A 20,978-nucleotide genomic window follows, 5' to 3' on the forward strand; every position below is an offset into this window, starting at 1 on the left:
ATCCACCCAACTCTGGGGTGTGTGAGGAAATCAGAGCAACCAGGGGAATCCTATGATATCTTTCTCTGAGATGACAACACCAGGCAGTGCAGAACTGGGATATGCCCTTCAGCCCAAGATGTGTCAAATTAATTAAACCGGTAACTAAATGCCTAACTAATCTAAACCCTTCTGCCAATGTCCATATCCTTCCATTCTCTGCAATTCATGAGCGTTTCTAAGTGTTTCGTAAGTACCTCTATTGTATTTGCCTCCACCACCAGCCCTCACAGCGGATTCCAGACACTGACCACTCTGCAGAATAAACATTGGCCGACAAATATCCTCTGAACTTATTCCCTTTCACTTGAAATATATGCCCTCTACTGTTAGTTATTTTGACCCTGGGATGCTCTTGTAATCTTATAAACGTCTATCAGATCTTCCCTCAGTCTCTGTCACTCCAGAGAACAACTCCTCCTCTGCATACACATCACCAAGGATCTCAAATGGTCTGAACATACCAGCTGTGTGGTGAAAAAGGCACAACAGCATCTCCTTCACCTCAGACGGTTGAAGAAGATTGGTATGGCCCCCCTCCAAATTCTAAGAACTTTCTACAGGGGCACGAATGAGAGCATCATGACTGGCTGTATCACTGCCTGGTACAGGAACCGTACCTCCCTTAATCACAGGACTCGGCAGAGAGTGATGACAACAGCCCTGCTCATCTGGAGATGTGATCATCCCACTATTCAGGATATTTACAAGGACAGGTGTGTAAAAAGGGTCTGAAGGATCATTGGAGACCCGAGTCAACCCAGCCACAAACTGTTCCAGCTGCTGTCATCTGGGAAATGGTACCGTAGCATGAGAGCCAGGACCAACAGGCTCCAGGACTGCTTCTTCCATCAGAGTGCTTAGTTCATGCTAATGCAATTGTATTTCTATGTTATATTGACTATCCTGTTGTACATAATATTTATTATAAATTACTACAATTCTATATTGCACACTTAAACAGAGACATAACGTAAAGATTTTTACTCCTCTTGTATATGAACGATGTAAGTAATAAAGTCAATTCAACTCAATTCAGTTCAATTCTTATGTTCTCTAATCCAGGAAGCATTCTGGAAAATCTCTTCTGCACTTGGATACCTGGAACAGTCTTGTTACCATAAGACCATAAGATATAGGAGCAGAATTAGGCCATTTGGCCTATCAAGTCTGCTCTGCCATTTCATCCAATTTTACTCTCAGCTCCAATCTGTTGCCTTTTCCCTGTATCCCTCCATGTCCTGACCAGTCAAGAATCTCTCAACCTCTGCCGTAAATATACATAACGGCTTGACCTCCACTGCTGCTAAGTTGCCTGTGGCAAAGGATCCCACAGATTCACCATTCTCTGGCTAAAAAAAAATTCCTCCTCATCTCTGTTCTAAAAGGACACCCCTCTATTCTGAAACTGTGTCCTCTGGTCTTCGACTCTCCCACCATAGAAAACATCCTCTCCACATTCACTCTATAAAGGGCTTTCACAATTTGACAGGTTTCAAATAGGTCTTCTGAATTCTAGTAAATACAGACCCAGAATCAACAAATGCTCTTTATGTGACAAGCCTTTCAATCCAGGAATCATTTCCATGAACCTTCTTTGAATCCTGTCCAGTTTCAGCACATCTTTCCTAAGGGGCCCAGAATTGCTCACAATACTCCACATGAGGCCTCACCAGTGCTTCATGAAATCTGAACATTACACATTTGCTTTTATATTCTAGTCCTCTTGAAGTGACTGCTAACTTTCAATCCCACTTGGGCTACATCACTCAGCTTCTTTCCTTTGACATTGATCACTGCATTGGTGCTGCTCCCCACATTCAGACAGAACTGGAAATTATTATTTTCCTTGCTCCCAATTCTTAGCCTATTCTCCTCCTCACACAAGGCATATCTAAGTCTTCCCTACCCTCACTACATTCACAAATGTCCTTTCAACCAACAGACTCCAACAACTATCTTTACTTTTCATCCTCCCACTCTGCCTCTTGTGGGACTCCACTACCTCTTTTCTGTGCTCTTTCTCTGTCACCTTTGCTGCGATGATGAGAATTTCTACACTGGTGCCCCGGAAATGTCTTCTGCTTCTCCTTGAACCTTGGTTTCCTCTCTATCATGGTGGACTTATGTTCCAGTATGTTTGCCTCTGACTTAGAAGCAACTCTATAGTGGGAGTTGGTGCTCCTGTTTCCCTGCTGCCCTTGACCTCCTTTGTGCTGGGGTTTGGGTTGTTTTGTTGGATTGGCTTCAGTGAGTATCTGCTTAGGATTTTGTAAATGGCCAGAGCAGTGAAGCAAGTTTTCATAGTGTTGGTTGCTCGTGTTTGGGGAGCTAATAAAGGGGGGTGGGAGTGCTGCCTGATCCAGTAGGATGTCTGTTTGGATGTGTATTAATCCATTCAAGTGGCGAGTATACCATCAAACTCCCGAGTTGTGCGTTATAAATTGTGAGCATCCTTTGTTGTGTTCTGACACTCCTCTCTCTCTGTCCTTTTACTCAGACTCACACAGCTTGATGTATTACTACTTCCAATCCATCAACATTCCTGAAATGCCAGCTTTCTTCAGGATTGGGATGCTCGATGACTTGCAGATAGACTACTACGACAGCACACTCCGTGAAGTAGAAGTCAAGCACCAGTTGATCGCAGATGGCTTATCGACCAACTACCGGAAAGAACAGAAAGAAATAACCGACCAGTTTTATAATTTCATCTTGACAAATCTGAAGCAATTTGCCTTATTCATTAGTGAGTGTCTTTGATCTCCACTACCCTTTGAGTATCACAGTGACTTGCATATTGCCAATACTTTGATGTTCTATTAGATCTGATTATGTTGTATCCAGTTTGAAGTCCTTCACTCTTTCAAATCTCTCAAATCTCCATTCTGCTCTCTACCTTTCTTAACTCCAATTACAAGAATTCTATCCTAATCATCTGGGTAAGTTCTGACCCTTCAAAATAAACTGATTATCCAGTCCTCATTCCCCACGGACCTCTTCAGAGAAACAGTGAAAATCAAACCCACTGTCCATACAGGGTTTGCCTGGCTCAAACCCTAATCCTAAGCCTACTCCCCAACTCCAGACTTGGGGATGCTTCAGTCCAGGATGGTTGGAACTAAGTCGTCTATGGTTCTTATCTAGTCACCTGCCACAATGACGCTTTCCAGATCGAATTCGGTGCGGGGACTCCGTGCATTAGAACATAGAATGCTACAACACAGGAACAGGCCCTTTGGCCCAAAATGTTCTGCTGAACTAATTATATTAATAATCAAATGTCAAACTAATCTCATCCTTTCTGCCTACACAATGTCCATGTCCTGCTCGCCTAAGCTTCTTGAACACCCTCTTTGTATCTGCTACTACCACAACCCCTGGAAGCACAACTTAGGAACATGCCATTCTGTAATAGTCTTACCCTGCACATCTCCATTGAACATACCCCCTTTTCCATGCCCTCTTGTATTAGACATTTCAACTGAGGGAAAAATAATACCAGCTGTCAACTTTAAAACAGAGAAAACAGCCCAAATTGGTCAAATCACTTGTTATAGCATATGCCATCCAATCCAGGCAGCATCTGGTAAGCATCTTCTGCACCTACTCCAAAGCCTCACCGTCACAGAGTGACCAGAACTGCTGTGTGGCACACTCTGTGCTTATTGACACTGAATACAAACATGTTGCTTTCACAATTCTCCGCTGTAACTCTCTGCAGTGGACATGGTTCAGCGCAGACTGTACAGTGCAGTCTCTCACTGTGAGCCCCTGCTCTGACCCACATGTTGACAGAGTCCTTCAATGTTCCCCCTGCTTTGTATGTACAGTACTATGCACTGCACAGTGTTTCAACGTGATCTCTGTACTGTGCACTCTGCATAATTCAAGCTCGAGTTTATTTCTGATCGTAGGCTGACATACACAGGGTACAAATGCCATAAAATCACTGTTTTACAGCAGCATCATGGTATATTACAGGACATGTTAGCATGGAGTCAATTTTAAATAAATATGCACAACCAGCACATGTGCAAAGTAGTAGTAGTCGTAGTTGTAGTAGTAGTAATCATACTTTATTGATCCTGGGGGAAATTGGTTAATTGGAAATTGGAAAAAGGTATACAACAAAATTAATTTAACAATATTTGTGCAAGATTAAGAGCCAAGAATATAATCTAGGGTCTCGTTAAGGCTTTTCTGGTTGGTTAAAGAACCTGGTGGTATTGGGCATGGAGCTCTTGTTGGAGCCTGAGGTGTTAGTCCTTTGGCCTCTGTCCCTCCTTCCTAGTGGTAGCATCAAGAAGAGAGTATGTCCTGGATGATAGGGAGGGTGTGGCTCCTGATGATGGATGTTGTCTTCCTGGGACATTGTCTTTCGCAGATGTCCTCAACGATGGGGAGAGCTGTGCCTGTGATGGGCCTGGTTGAGCCCAGCACCCCCAGAGCCTTTTGTCTTTCAGGGCTTTGGAGTTTACCTACCTCCAAAGCTGTGATGTAACCAATCCAAATGCTTTTCACTGCACGTTTGAAAACATTGCCATTCGTTAATGACAAATTGAATCTCTTTAAACTTTCCCCTCCCACCTTGCCGTGTAGACAGTTGCTCACATTGATTACTGATTCCACCAGACCCCGGTGATCTGTGCCACACCCTGACAAATGTTCTATATAGGACACTTCACCCCATGCTCTCGGCCTTAACTGTACACAGTCGCTGACCGTGACCCACTACTTGGTGCACCTCTTAGTCACGTAGCATTTACGTATTTAGCAGACCATTATCTAGTATTGGAAGCTTCAGCCATTAATGTTAATTAATCTGTTGATAATTTACAGGCTTCAGCTACATACAGGCACTCTGGGGCTGCACACAATCTGGAGATACGGTCAACGCGATTCTAAAAATCAACTTCCTGGATATCGGAGAGGTCAGCTGTGATATCAACACAGGGAAATGCACTGGCACCGGTTTCCTAGCAATGTTCAATGATCAATTGAGCCAATTCAGTTTCACTGACATGACTGCATTGAAGAGTAACTGCACTTGGTATTTGCAAAGGGCTGTTCAGCTTGGAAGAGAAGCATTGGAAAGGCAAGGCAAGTGGAACATCCTGCGATGGTGAGGGAACTCCCAATTCAGCAACATAAAGGATACCTCAGTCTGAGACGATTATGGGGCTCTGAGACCGAGATGGTGTGGGCTGTTATGATTCAGGATACTGAAGGATTTGATGATCTAACAAATTGATGGTGTTCCCAATCTGGGACAGAGAGGGATCTCCTGATCTGGACAGTAAGGAAGCTTCCAATCAGAGATGCAGAGGGATCTCCTCATACGGGAAAGAGAGGGAGCTCCCAAAACAAAATGGTTAGGGGGTTTCTCAATCTGCAGTAATGAGGGATCTCCTAATTTGAAACAGTGAGTTGGTTGGAGTGTATGGGCTGCAGGCCTGGAGGTGGACTGTAAGCCCACGATTGGCTCCATTGCTTCTCTCTGACTGAGGCGTTGAGCAAGTTTGAAGTGGATGAGGCCAAGTGCGGAGGCCAGGCTGGTGTTTGGCGCCATCTGCTGTGTTTGGCTGGTATTCCTCTCCCTTTTACTAGCTGCTGTTGGAGGAAAGTGCAGGAGGCTTGGGTTCCACATTGCAGGGATTGATCGGTGAGGCTCGTGGTTGTGACTCTTTTTGGGGGACTTTAGGGTTCATGTATTTCTGGATTCTGGTTACCCTTTGTTTCCTGTTTCTAAGTGGTTTGATCAGGGTGCATCAGTGCGCACTGGGCGCTTCAGCGAAGACTGAACCTGCGGCCTGCATTTGGCTAGTGGCAAAGCACTGAACTAAACTGAGTACACCTAGACTTGATAAAACCGTAAGATATAGAAGCAGAATGGGGCCATTTGGCGCATCGAGTCTGCTCTGCCATTTCATCATGCTGGTCCATTATCCCTCACAGCTCCAATGTCCTGCCTTCTCCCCATATCGCTTCATGTCGTGACTATAAAGAATCTATCAATCTCTGCTTTAAATATACTAAAGATGTGGCCTCCACAGTTGCCAAGTTGCCTGTAACAACGAATTCCACAGATGTACTGCTCTCCGGCTAAAGAAATATTTCCTGATCTCCATTTTAAAAGGATGCCCCTCTACTCTGAGTGTCACAGAAATTTACTATTGCTGATTAAACAAGGGCACAGACCCCAGTATTCAGTTTAATTACTTACTTACATGACCATGGAGAGCCCACTAAAAGACTCTGCTAAAGTGAGCACAAGCATGGTCTTTTATTCCTTAAAATACATGCAATTCAGCAGTTCTCAGGAGTCAAGAGTTCCTGCATAGACCTTATTGACAAGATTCAGGATGCTTCCATACCTTACACAAACTTAGATACACTACACTCAGCCCCCTTCTTCCAGATCGTTAATGTATATCGTAAACAGTTGCAGGCCCAGCACAGACCCCAGCGATACACCACTCACCACTGACTGCCAACCGGAGAAACACCCAGGCATCCCAACTCTCTTCTTGCTATTAGTCAACCAATCTTCTATCCATGCTAATACATTAGCCCCAACTCTATTGTTCTATTTTGGTAAATTATCACCAAAACCTCTACTATAACTTCTGCCATTTCTTTCAGTACCCTAGGACTTATCTATCTTCCAGTCCACACGATTGCTCAGCACTACCTCTTTAGTGATAGCTAACTCCATCCATTTATGCTATGCCACCATCCCTTTTTTTAAAATTTTTTATTTTTATTTGGATAAGGAATTCACAAGTATCATGTACTTTTTTCACATGTATAACCTTTTCCATTTTTTTATATGTATAAAACTATAATTATTTATACATTCCTAAGTACACATTAAGATGATATAAAAAGAAATTGGACACTTAAATAGATAATTATGTGCAGTTGAAATTCTAATCTATTAGGCTAAGTAATGGTATTAGTTGTTAAGAAAAATAGTAATAATAGTGGATTAATAATAGTTTCCATATATCTCTTCTGGACCACTTCTTCTGGTCCAAAATGTTGTATGTAAGTCTATGTAACAACCATTGTAGGTGTTTATATCCTAACTTGTTCATGCTTGCTCCTGCCCCCAAACATAATTATCCAATCCCTATGTACTTACTTACTTAATTTTATCATTTTTTATCCCTTTCCCAAATCTTTTCCTTTACTTGTGTTAATTCTCTATTTTCCAAAAAAAAAACAAAAACAGTAAACATTTAGACTAGGGGTGCTTACGTTAGCAATATTACTGTGTTGATGAGAAGAGCAGTATAAATCATTAGGAGAGTCATCTAAAGTCTGCTTGCTTTGGGGTTATATATTCCAGATTTGATAAAATTTTTCTTTTTGAATTCTCAGGGAGTAAGTCATCTTTTCCATTTTAAATATTTCCAAGATAATTTCATGCCAATCTTCTAATGTAAGTGGTATCGGATTTAGCCACTTTCTAGTGATTGATTTCTTACTTGCCGCTAAAAGGGCCTGCGGCAACTTTATATCTTTCTTCTGTTCAAGAAACAATACATACCCCAAATACTGCGTCTCAAAATTCAGAGGTATCTGGGTCCTAAGTACCTTAACTAATGTTCTGTGAATACCTTTCCAATATAAACTTAAGTTAGGGCAATCCCAGAAAATATGGAAATGATTTGCCTCCTTGGAGCTGCACCTTCTCCAACACGTCACGTTTGTGTCTTTATATTTTTCCTGGTATGGCGTCTTGAAGTATCTTATAATATTTTTACAACAATGTTCTCTCCAAGTCAAAGAATTAGTCGAAGATCACTGAAAGCTGCATATTTTCCCCCAAGCCTCCTCTGAAAGTACCAACCCGCTTCTTTCTGCCACTTCTCTTTAATATACAATGTGTTTACATTTTTAGCATGGGAGAGTGCATTATATAATCGAGAAACTGATTTACTAGGTATTGAACTGCAAGTCGAATTCAGAATCTTGAAAAATTCTAATTCCACTGTTGATAGGTTTGTATATCTACAACTCTGGTTAACATAGTGTCGTACTTGAAGGTACCTAAAAAAGTCGTTGTCTTCTAGGCCATGTTTGTCCTGCAGGATTTGGAAACTTTGTAATACTCTTTTATGTATAAATGAGAGGTAGGTTGTAAGACCTTCCTTTATCCATAGTTCAAATCTTTTATCTCCTCTGTTGGGAAGGAATTCGGTATCATATGCACACCATCTGAAAAGTTTTAACATGTTATTGATTCCACATGAATTAACCACCTTCTGCCATACGTTTACTGTAAGATTTATCCAACTGTTTTTAAACTTTTCCAATTGGGCCATCAATCCTTTGTCAGCTATTGAGGCCTGTAGAGGAAAACTGTCAACCAGTCCAAATTCTATTTCTTTCCATCTAGCCTTGTATTTCCCATTACACCAATGGAACAGAGGGGTTATCTGTGAGGCATAAAAATAATTTCTCAAGCAAGGAAGAACCATACCTCCTCCTTCCTTTCCTAACTGTAAGGTGTTATATCGAATTCTAGGTTTCTTTCCTTGCCAAATAAAGCAGGAAATCCATTTGTCCCATTCCCTAAATTGATTATCATCCACCTCCACAGGTAAAGGATGGAAAAGATACAGTAACCGACGGAGAATATTCATTTTTATAGTATTTATCCTTGAATTTAAACTTAAAAAGGGGATACGATTCCATCTATGCATATCTGCTATTATCTCTGAGATTAATGGCCCATAATTTACCTGTGACAGCTTTGAAAGATCCTTCGGCAGGGTTATTCCTAAATATTTTAATGATTTGACTTCCCACTTAAGATCATATGTATCCTGCAATTTTTTGGATGGTGTATAATTTAGGGACATAACCTGCGTTTTCTTTACATTTATTTTATAACCTGATATTTTCCCAAAGTCATCCAACAGTGTAAACAATCCTATAAATGATTTTTCTGGTTCACTCAGATAGACTAAAACATCATTTGCGAATAACGCCACTTTCTGTTCAATCCCTGCCACCTTGATACCTTTTACGATTTCGCTCTGTCTTATTAGTTGGGCAAGTGGTTCAATATACAGCACAAAAAGGAGAGGAGAAATTGGACATCCCTGTCTAGTGCTTCTCTCTAAAATAAAGGAGTCAGAGAGGTCCCCATTTATCTTAATTCAAGCTGTAGGGCTGTCATATAGAGTCTGAATTACTTTAATAAACTTTTCTTGAAAGCCGAATCTTCCTAACACTCTGTATAGGAATGCCCAACTAACCGAATCAAAAGCTTTCTCAGCGTCTAGTCCTACTACCATTGTCTCTGTCTCGTTCTTATTAACTTGTTCTAATATGTGTAGAGTTCTCCTTACGTTGTCCTGTGTTTGTCTTTGTCGAATAAATCCAGTCTGGTCTAAATGGATTAGGCCAGGTAAAAGCTTTTCCAATCTGCGCGCTAATATAGATGTAAATAGTTTGTAATCTAAATTAAGAACACTAATTGGCCAATAATTGCCACATTCTAGTTTATCTTTACCCCCTTTAGGAATAACTGAAATAATTGCTTCTCTCCAGGAAGGTGGAGTTTCTCCTCTCTGCAAGATCCAATTAAAGGTGTTAAGTAGTAATGGGGCTAACTGTGACTTCAGCGATTTGTACCACTCTGAGGTAAACCCATCAGGACCTGGAGACTTTCCAGCCTTTAATCTAGAGATGGCCACATTCAGTTCTTTGGCAGTTACTGGTTCTAATAGGCTTTCATTTTGTAAATCTGTAAGTTTAGGTAGATCTAAAGAATTCAATACCCTGTCTATATAGGGCTCATTGGAGGCCCGGGTTTGGGAGTACAGCTCTCGATAATATGTTTCAAAACTCTCTTGAATTTTCCCTATTGTATTCTCCACAAGCTTTGTCTTTGGATTCTTTATTTTATGAATTGTATTGTCTGCTTGTTGTTTTTGTAATTTATATGCTAATAATCTAGCTGATTTACCTCCTACTTCATAATTCTTTTGTCTCAGGTAAAGAAAATTTCTTTGAGTTTCCAATGTATAAATATCATCAATTTCACTTTGCAATTTTCTAATTTCCTGTTTTAAATTAGAATTACTTTTGTTGCTATCTACAACTTGAGTTGTTTTAGTTTTCCTTGAAGGTCTGCTACTTTTTGTGCATTGATTTTTTTCATGTGAGTGGTAATGGAAATAATTTTCCCTCTCAGTATAGCTTTCAGTGTATCCCATAAGATCACTGGTGATGTTTCTCCCGTGTCATTAAGGTCTAGGTATTCTTTGATTTCTCCCATTAATCTCTCCATTACTTTCAGGTTATTGAGTATATGTGAATTTAACCTCCACAGTGTTTTCCTCATTTTCCTTTCCAGGATTAGAGACATAGAGACTGGGCTATGATCCGACAGATCAATTGTTGCAATATTACAGTTTTTTATCCTGAGTCTATCTGTATTAAAGATAAAGAAATAGTCTGTCCTTGAATAGGCTGAATGAGGGAAAGAGTAATGTGTATAATCTTTACTAGTGGGGTGTAATTCCCTCCACACATCTATAATTCCCAACTCCTCCATCAATAAATTCATTTTCCGAGTCAGAGGTTTATTCTGAGTAACTATTCTTGAAGAATCTAATGCAGGATTTAACCTAATATTAAAGTCCCCTCCAGAGATTACTACCCCTTGATAACTGACCATTAGGTCAAAAATGTGTCTATAAAATGACCATTCACAACCTGGTGGAATATAAACATTCAGCACTGTTATTTCTGTACCTTCTATTCTTCCTGTAATTTTTACAAATCGTCCATCTTTGTCTTTAATCTCTGAAATATGTTCATAATTAAGAGTACTTGATACTAAAGTAGCTACCCCTCTTTTGTGGCTCAATTTATATGATGAATAAAATACATGCTTAAAGCCCATTCTTTTCAATTTTCCATGTTCGGATTGGCTCATATGTGTTTCCTGGAGTAAAGCTATTTGTGCCCTCTCTTTTTTCAATTTAGACATAATCTTATTTCTTTTAATTGGATTCAAAACCCCATTAACATTATAGGAAATTATTTTTACCAATTCAATTTGCATTTTTCTCTAGTAGAAAAAAAACACTCTCCTTTTCTAACGAAACAGTAAGCAATCCCTTCTCAACAGTAAACCAAAATATATAACCACACCCTAGACATTTTTGAATGTATAACATTTGAAAAATTTTCCCGACTTTGCACAGTGAGGCCTGAGCACCGACCCGCCTCAGTTCAGAGGGATAACCTCTATCTTCACCCTGTGTTAGAGGGCCCTCAGCAGTTTGAATAATCATAGAGAATTTTCTCCTATTTATGTCTCGACCATATTGCTATCATTCAAGTTATTCCGTCTAGTTTATTTTCAGTTATCAGCTTTCATTTTACCTTTAAGTCTGATTTACTCTTTTCAGTCATTTCTCTTAATTAATCTGTATTCTCTGTACATTCGCGTCTGAATATTTGCAGCTTTTCCTTGTAGTTTGACACTCTGGTTCGTGTGGAGCATCCTCGCCACACTGGCTGCCTTGACTTCTGCGGAATCCCCTCCAGTAGCGACTCCGGTTGGGTGATAACTTTAATAGGTAGTCCCCAGTCCGCCAAGTCCAACATTGCCTCCTCCGCTGTAGCGTAAGTTTTTGTCCCTTCGTCGTAAAAGAGTCTCAGCCGAGCTGGATACAGGGTCTGAGATCTGATGTTGTTTTCCTTCAGGACCCTCCGTGTTTCCGCATATTCTTTCCGTCTGGCAAGGATCCCCGGTGCGTAATCGTGGTCTAAACTGATTTTACAGTTGCTCCACATGAAACCTTTCTTTTGCCATGCACCTCTTCCTTCGTTCTGTAACTGAGAAATCTGACCAGAATCGATCTGGGCTGGGCGCCTGCTGGAGGCTGTGGTGCCAACGCACAGTGAGCCCTTTCTATCTGTAGGTCTTTTGTGTCCGGTATATCAAGGTTCTCTCTAAGCAGCTTCTCCACGAAGGGAATCATCAATCCGGGTTTACCTTCAGTTCCTTCGGGAACTCCGTAGATCCTCACATTTTCCCTTCTCGAGCGGCCTTCTTGGTCTCTTAGCTTCCACTGGAGCTGCTCTTGTAACTTTAGCATTTCTGCTATCGCTTCCTCTGCGTTTCGTAGCTTCTCCTCAATTCCTACAATCCTCACTTCGGCTTCATCTATCCTCGAATTACTTTTTACTATTTCACCTTTAATATCTTCCAGCTGTTTGTTGTTATCTTGTCGGAACTCGCGAATCTCTTCGAGAATCAAAGACAGATTCACCGATTCCTCCTCATTATCTCCATCCTGGCTAGCGGTGGGGGAACTAGGCCCGTCGCCTTGCTGCGTCTCTTTATATTTATCAGCCTTCGGAGCGGACTTTTTAATCTTGTTATTAGACATCATCCTTGCCCCTTTTATTAATATAGTTATACAATATTAAGAATTTGTCTAATTTCAATTTTGGGGCAGTTTACCCTCTTTTTTGTCGAGAGACCTTTTCCTTACGCCGCCATTCCCTTGATGACCCCGCTACCATCCCTTTCAGTGTTATTTTAAATCAATTTTGGCCAGCTCCTCTCTCATGCCTCTGTAATTCTCTTTACTCCACTGTAATCCTGATACATCTGACTTTAGCTCTCCTTCTCAAATTGCACGGTGAATTCTATTATATTATGATCACTTACCCCTAAGAGTACCTTTACCTTAAGCTCTCTAAACAATTCTGGTTCATTGCACAACACTCAATCCAGAATAGCTGATACCCCAGTGGACTCAACCATGAGCTGCTTTAAAAAGCCATCCGGCAAGCATTCTAGAAATTCCACTTCTTGGGATCCAGCACAAAACTGATTTTCCCAATCTACCTGCATATTGAAATTCCCCATGACTATTGTAACATTGCCCATTTGGCATGCATTTTCTATCTCCCATTGTAATTTGTAGACCATATCCTTACTACAGTTTAGGGGTCTGTATATATCTCTCATCAGGGTCTTTTTACCCTTGAAGTTCCTTAGCTCTACCCACAATGATTCAATATCTTCTGACCCTACATCACCTTTCTAATGATTTGATTTTATTTTTTACCAACAGAGCAATGCCTCCACATCTGCCTACCCTTTTGATACAATGTGTATCCTTGAATGCTATTGCACACAAAATCATACATGCCAATCTGTAACTGTGCTACAAGTTCATCAACCTTATTCCAGAAGAGAACCCCTGCCCTCTCCACTAATTCCTTGGCCACACATACACCTGCCAAATCATACTATTCTTACCCTCACTGGCACGTGGCATGGGCAGAAATCCAGTGAGTACTACCCTGGAGGTCCTGTTTTACAGCTTTCTACACAGCTCCCTCAAATCTCTCTTCAGAACCTCCTCAACTTATCGACCCATGTCATTGGTGCCAAGATGCACCAAGATTTCTGGCTGCTCACCCTCCCTCCTGAAAATGCAATGGACCTGATCCGAGACATCCATGATCCAGGCAACTGGGAGGCAACATACCACCTGGGTGTCACCATCGTGCCCACAGAATCTTGTCTCTGTTCTTCTGCCTGTGGAATTTCCCATCAACACTGCAGTCTTCTTCACCTCTCTGCTCTTCTGAGCCACAGCACCAGATTCAGTGCCAGAGAGGAGGTCACTATGGTTACACCCAGTAGGTTGTCCCCTTCAACAGTATCTAAAGTGGTACATTTATATTGAGGGGTATGACCACAGGTGTACTCTGCACTGGCTGAGCATTTCCCCTCCTTCTCCTGACAGTCACTTGTCTACCAATCTCCTACAACCAAGGGTGATTACCTCCCTGTAGCTCCTATCTATCACTTCCTCTTTCTCCCATATGAAGCTAAGGTCAGTGAGCTGCAGCTCCAGTTCCTTAACACATTCTCCGAGGAGCCGCAGCTTGACGCACCTGGTGCAGATGTGTTTATCCGAGAGACTGGATGTCTCCCAGAATACTCACATCTCACACACAGTATGAGACACTGCCCCTGGAGTCATTCTCACTACACTATGATGCCCTAACAGATAAGGAATGGACAATTAAGAACAAAAATACCCCTAATTGGATGTTTGATATCCTCTGTGTTGCTAGCTCACTTTTTGCTGTTTGTGCAATCTGTTCTCTCTCTGCATGTTGGGTGTTTGATGTTTTCTTTGAACGGGTTCCTTGGTGCCTCTTTGTTCCTTTGCTGCATCAGAGGATAAACCTCAGAGTTGTATTCTGTATAAACACTTTGGTAATTAATCTACTTTGAATCTTTGAGTGAGGGCACTCCCAAAGGAGACATTGACTGATCTCCCGGTCTGGGGCAGTGAGGGACCTTCTGATCAATACTGCTGTGCTGAGGGCATTCTCCATCTTGCAGTTTGAGGATGATCTGAATTTGGGATATTGCACGACAGCTGGACTGGGAACAGTGCCTGTGACCTTGATCTGGACCTATCCGATGAATGAACATAATCTCTGTCTGTAGTCTGCATGAGCTTGAGCTGGGGAGGCTGATTTCAGATTAGATGGTGAGTGTAATAGTGAGGCAGATCAGGTTCTGAGGCCGTGAAGGATGTGAGAGTAATCCCAACATTGAACACTGTAACTTCAGTCTGTAACGGTAAGGTAACATCAGCCTGTGTTGAGGTGGTGACATAATTTTTGATTCTTCCCCAGTTGCTCCAAAGACTCAGGTGTTGACAAGGAGGCCGACAGCTACTGAAGGCGAGAGTCTGTCGTGCATCATCACTCCCTTCTACCCCCGTGCTATCAATGCCACTTGGCTGAAGAATGGGCAGGTTGTCTCTGAGGGCTACAACGTGACTGTGCTACCAAACTACAATGATACATACTGGATGGAACTAGTCATTGAGCTGCAGGGCAACGACCCGAACATCTATACTTGTCATGTCGTGCACAGCAGCCTGCCAAAGGCCCTGATGGTGAAGGGAGGTAGGTCATTGTATGGTACAGAATTTGCTTCATTCTGCCTGTGGTGGCTCATGGACTCATGCAGCAGAGAAGGAGGCTCTTCAGCCTATCTGATTCATGCAAACCCGATTCATGCAAACCCTCTAGTTCTCAAAAACGCTTGGCCCGTCCCCTTCTTTAACTTGATGATTCAACTGCTCATCTAGATACGTCTTGAAAATTATGAAGGTCTCTGCCTCCACCATCTCCTCAGGCAGTCCATTCCCAAATCCAACACCCCCTTGATGAAAGTATTCTTCTGTAAATTCCCTATAAACCTCTTAGTCATTATCTTAAACCTACCTCGAGTTATAGGCACCTTTACTACGGGGAAGGGTTTACTACTGTTCAAGTAAACACATGAAGTGGAAGCATAAACTGCAGCAAGTTAAACCTGTAGCATTCTTCAGAATCAGAATCAGGTTTATTGTTGCTGGCATCTGTTGTGAAATTTGTTAACTTAGCAGCAGCAGAACAATGCAATGCATGATAATGTAGAAAAAATATAAAACAAGTAAATCAACTACAGTAATTATATATATGTATATTGAGCAGATCTTAAAATAGTGCAAAAACAGAAATAATATATATTTTAAAAAATTCTTCCAACATTTTCTATGTATTTCCTATCTACACCCCTAATAATTCTGTATAACTCCATCAAGTCCACCCTCAGTCTCCTCCCATCTAAGGAAAACAAAACCAGCATATCTATTCTCTCTTCCCATTCCATCTGAGCCACATTCCGGTGAATCTCCTCCGCACTCTGTCCAATGCAATCACATCTCTCCTCTGCTCTGGTGACCAGAACTGTAAACAATACTCAGAATGTAGCCTCACCGGTGTTTTATAAAGCTGTACCATAATTCCCATGCCCTTGTATTCTATGCACTGATAACTGGTATCTCATACACTTCCTTCACCACCCTATTTACCTCTTTAAAAGACCTAATCAAGCATCTCCACCATAAAGCTGCACCATAAGTTCCCTTCTCTTGAATTCTATGCCCTGATCAGTGAAATCCAGCATCCTGTAGGCTATCTTCACAACCTTGTCCTCGACTTTGAACGACTTGCTCAAGTAGCCCCACTCCTTCTCTGAAAATTTCTTAATTCCAAGAACGTATCCCATTTCAATTTTGGAAGTTATTATTTACTGTGCTCTTTTATCACTCAAATTAAATCTGTTCCTTCTGCTCACCAGATGTTACAGAAGCAGTTGAGCTGTTGGTCAAAGAAATATAATAAGAACTCAACAGAAATAACAACTAAGAAGCAATTGGGACTGTGGGCAGACCTGACTGTCAAGTCGTCACTGCCTGGCTGTTGGGTGTTTGATTGTCATAGATTCATAGAATTCTGCAGCAGAGAAACAGACCCTTCAGTCCAACACGCCTTTGTCAATCAAGATTTCCATTCAAAGAAGTCCCATTTATCCTGGCCCATATCTCCCTAAACCCTTTAGATTCATGTACTGGTGGATGTATCTTGTAAAAGATGTTAACTTGTCTGCCTCAACCACTTCTTCTGGCACCCATAAATTGACCATCATGTTGCCACTCAGGTTCCTGTTACATCTTTTCTCTCTTAACTTAAACCTATACCATCAGGAGCCCTGAAAAATTATTGTGCACTCTCTCTATGCCCCTCAAAATTTTATATACTTCTCTCTATAGCTCAGCCCCCTACACTCCAGGGAAAATAATCCCAGCCTATCTTGTCTCTCATTATTTCTCAAGCATTCCATTCCTGGCACCATCCTTGTGAATCTCCTCTGCATCCTTTCCATCCTAATGACATCCTTCCTTCCTCAAAGCACCTTCCATTCTCCTATCCTCCAATGTATAAGATACTACCCACCCAGGACTACCCTCCCCCACACACACCCCCGCCCCCGCTTCTCCCAGCTCCCATCAGGCACAGATACAAAAGCCTGACAGAATGTACTACTATGATCAATGAACACTTCTGTCTTTCTCCTGTGAGAAAATTGAGTGGACCCAAACATAGTAAGATAGGCATCTGACCTCACAATCTAACTTTTAATGGTCTTGCATCCTATTGCCAGCTAGCACCACATATCCTCTGTAAAAGTAATACATTACTCTGCATTCTGTTATTGTTTTCCCTTGTACAACCTTAATATCCTGATGTAATGATCTGTATGGACAGAATGCAAACCATGTATTTCCACTGTACCTGGTAACTGGTGACAATAATAAAATAATTTATACATTTACCGATCTTTACTTGGTGGACAGGAGTTGGTGAGCCCCATGCTGCAGGTCCTATGTTGGGGCTGATGACTGTGTTTGCGATCATCTTTGGAGTGATGTAGAGGTGCAGCAAGGAGAGAACCAAGACATCACTGGAGGTGGGTAAACGTACAGATGCCTTTGTTAAACCTGCTTGCTGTGACAGTATTAGACTGTACATTCAATCTCCTCTCTTTTCTGCTTTGCAGATCAGCATTTGGCTCTAACTCAAGCACAGTTCTGAACACAGGGTGCAGCTTCAAACAGGTTTTTTTGATGAGTGACCGCACACCTCAGCAAGCTTAGTCAGAATAAGGATCAGATTTAATATCACTGGCATAGATCGTGAGATTTGTTAACTTTACGGCAGCAGTACAATGAAATTGACAATAAATAAAAAACTGAGTTACACAAAGTATATATATGGCTGTTAAGTTAAAATAAGTAGTGCAAGATAACAGAAATAAAAAAAGTAGGAAGTAGTGTTCATGGGTTCAATGTCCATTGATAAATCGGCTGGCAGAGGGGAAGAAGCTGTGCCTTCAGGCTTCTGCGCCTCCTTCCTGATGGCTCCAGTGGGAAGAGGGCATGTCCTGGGTGGTGGTGGATGTAGCCTTCCTAAGGCATCGCTCCTTGAAGATATTTTGGATACTATGGAGGCTGGTACCCCGATAGATCTGACTAATTTTACAAGTTTCTGCAATTTATTTCAATCTTGTCTAGTTGTCCCTCATAACAGATGGTGATGCAGCGAGTCAGAATGCTCTCCATCGTATATTTGTAGAAGTTCTCGAGTGTTTTAGTTGACCTACAAAATCACCTCAACCTCCCAATGAAATACAGCTGCTGTCTTGGCTTCTTTATAACTGCATCCTCAGAGATGTTGACACCTAGGAACTTGAAATTGCTCATTCTCTCCACTTCTGATCCCTCTATGAAGATAGGTTTAGCGTTACAACCACTGTGGGAACTTGCTGGCTGAATCTTCTGCTGCTTTGACCAACTCCCGTTTAGCTATGTTTTAAATTTTTTCTTACATCTGAGAAAGATTTCAAGTTTCAGTCTTGCAGTGCACTGATGTTTGACACTCATTTGTAAGGTCCCTCTCCAGTCCTAATTCCACCACAAACGCCATATGTCAAATCATTGCTCTGAAGTATGAATGCCTGTTTTGAACACTGGACAGCCAAGAGTAATTCTTTTCTTCACTGGAGATTGGCAGGGTCCAACATTTAGTTTATAATATGGGCAGAAACTCTGGGTTGCTGTGGCAATTTGGTGAATGAGAGAGTACAAAATTTGAGGATTATACAATGGAATAAATATTGTTACTTTCCCTGTTGTATGGTTGGGCAAACTCGTATTGTTTTCTCTGGAGCATTAGAGGTTGAGGGCAGACCTGATAGAGATTTATATAATCCTGAGAGACATATAGAGATGGGATAGTCAGTTTCTTCCACAGATTAGAAATGTCAAATATTAAATGCACCAATCACACTGTAAAAAAAACTTACTCCTGACATCCCTCTATAGTTTCTTCTAATTATCTTCAAATTATTCCCCCTCGTATTAGCCATTTCCACCATGGGAAAACTCTGACTATCCACTCAATCTATTTTTCTTATGCCTCTTTATATCTCTGTCAAGTCACATCTCGTCTTTCTTTGCTCCAAAGAGAAAAGCCCTAGCTCACTGAACCTATCTTCATAAGACATACTCACTAATCCAGGCAGCATCCTGGTAAATCTCCACTGCACCCTATCTAAAGCTTCTGCATCCTTCCTGTAATGAAGTGGCCATAAATGAACACAATAATGAAATTATAATCCATGATCAGCACAGCCCCTCCAAAGATGTAGACATGCAATACCGTAACGTTTTCCCAAGACTGAGTCTCTAAACATGCGCTCTCCAGGGGCACAATGCTCCCATGCATTGCACCTTCGACACTATAGCAGCCCCTCAGCAATGGTCCTTCTTCAGATAATCCACTTCTTAAAGTGAATCAGAACCTTAGTTACAACAGTGGAGACTGGCACAAACTCTCCAGTTGCACAGTGCTGCCTTTGCACTGTCTCTCAACAGAACAGTTCTCCCTCAATATCTCTCTTTCAGTCCTTCCTTAAAATTAATCTTTCTGGTAGCAGAGTATCTCAGTATCTCCCTTTAACTGTCTCAGTGCACACCTCTGCTGTTACAGCACTTCCTTGGAATGTCCTGTTACAGTGGAGCATTTGCTTAGCATTACTCTTTCAAATGGTACAATGTTTCCTCAGTCCTGTCCCCCTGACAGGGTAATATTGCCAGCTGACAATGCAACACTCCCTCAACACTGGCCTCCGTGTGCAGCATTCTTAGAACTGAGCCCAGCAGTGCAGCACTCCGGCTGTTCCCCTCTGTCCATACATTGATGACTCAGCACAGAAGGTGCTGCGTTCCATACTATTGTTCCTCCTATGTTGCACAGCTTCACGACAAAGATACCACACGGATCATGAATGAATTCCATTCCTGAGAAGTGCACGTGAAGAGGGTCACAGACCTGCTGTGACAGCATTCATCAGGAAGTTGACCCTCAAGAGAGCATCCAGCCCCAATGGGGCACCTGGCCGAGTACTGAAAACCTCTGGTGATCATGTCACTGGAGTGTTCACTTAAAGCTTTATCCTCTCACTTCAGCAGTCTGAGGTACCCATCTGCTTCAAGCAGGCTTCAGTCACACCGGTGCCAAAGGAGAATGTGGTAACCTGCCCCAGTGACCATCATCCTGCAGCACCTACATCCACTGTGATGATGTATTTTGAGAGGTTACTGATGAAACATATCAACTCATGTCAGAGAAACATCTTGGATCCAGTCCAATTTGCACACCTTTACAACAGGTCCACAGCAGATGCCATTTCATTGGCTCTTCACTCAACCCTGGAACTTCAGGATGGCAAAGGTGCATACATCACAATACTCTTTATAGGCATTTAATAGTATCAACCCCTCTAAAGTAATCAATAAGCTTCAAGAACTTGGCCTTAATATCTCCGTGTGCAATTGGATCCTCAGTTTCCTGGCATGTAAACACCAGTCAGTTCAGATTGCCAGCAACATGTCCATCAGCACAGATACACCACAAGGATATGTGCAGGGCACCCTGCTGTACTTGCTTTATAATTTTGACTGTGCGGCTATGTACAGCTCCAATGCCATATGCAAGTTTGATGGTGACACACTTGTTGGCTGAATCAAAGGTGGTGATGAATTAGCATGTAGGAGGCAGATTGAAAATCTAGCAGAGTGGCACCACAACAACAATTTCTTACTCAATGTCAGCAAGATCAAGGGGCTGATTATTGACTTCGGGAGGAAGAAACCAGAGGTCTATGAGCAGGTCCTCATTGGGGGATAAGATGTAGAGAGGGTTAGAGACTTTAAATTCCTCGGTGCTATTATTTCAGATGATCTGTCCTGGGCCTAGCAGTAAATGCCATTATGAAGAAAGCACAGCAGTGCTTCTACTTCCTTAATTTTGTGAAGATTTGGCATAAAATCTAAAACCTTGATGAACATTTACAGATGGATGGTGGAGAGTACATTGACTGGCTGCATCGCAGCCTATTATGGAAACACTAATGCCCTTGAGTGGAAAATCCTACAAACAAATAGTGGATGCAGCGTAGTCCATCTTGGTTA

General features: G+C 41.8%; 1 protein-coding gene across 3 annotated transcripts in view; it reads left to right on the plus strand.

Annotated features, from left to right (window-relative positions):
- LOC134346170 (major histocompatibility complex class I-related gene protein-like) overlaps window positions 1-17,724 on the plus strand; it is a 49,886-nt gene extending 32,162 nt beyond the window's left edge. For all 3 annotated transcript variants that reach the window (XM_063047484.1, XM_063047483.1, XM_063047485.1), the window contains exons 2-6: window positions 2,540-2,788; window positions 4,882-5,142; window positions 14,746-15,021; window positions 17,301-17,413; window positions 17,504-17,724. In XM_063047484.1, coding sequence (XP_062903554.1) covers window positions 2,540-2,788; window positions 4,882-5,142; window positions 14,746-15,021; window positions 17,301-17,377 — 863 coding nt within the window. In that variant the 3' untranslated portion in view covers window positions 17,378-17,413; window positions 17,504-17,724. The remainder of the gene's footprint in view (window positions 1-2,539; window positions 2,789-4,881; window positions 5,143-14,745; window positions 15,022-17,300; window positions 17,414-17,503) is intronic.
- Window positions 17,725-20,978: the final 3,254 nt, after the last annotated feature.

Source organism: Mobula hypostoma, chromosome 5, assembly GCF_963921235.1.
Source record: "Mobula hypostoma chromosome 5, sMobHyp1.1, whole genome shotgun sequence".
Classification (NCBI taxonomy): Eukaryota; Metazoa; Chordata; class Chondrichthyes; order Myliobatiformes; family Myliobatidae; genus Mobula; species Mobula hypostoma.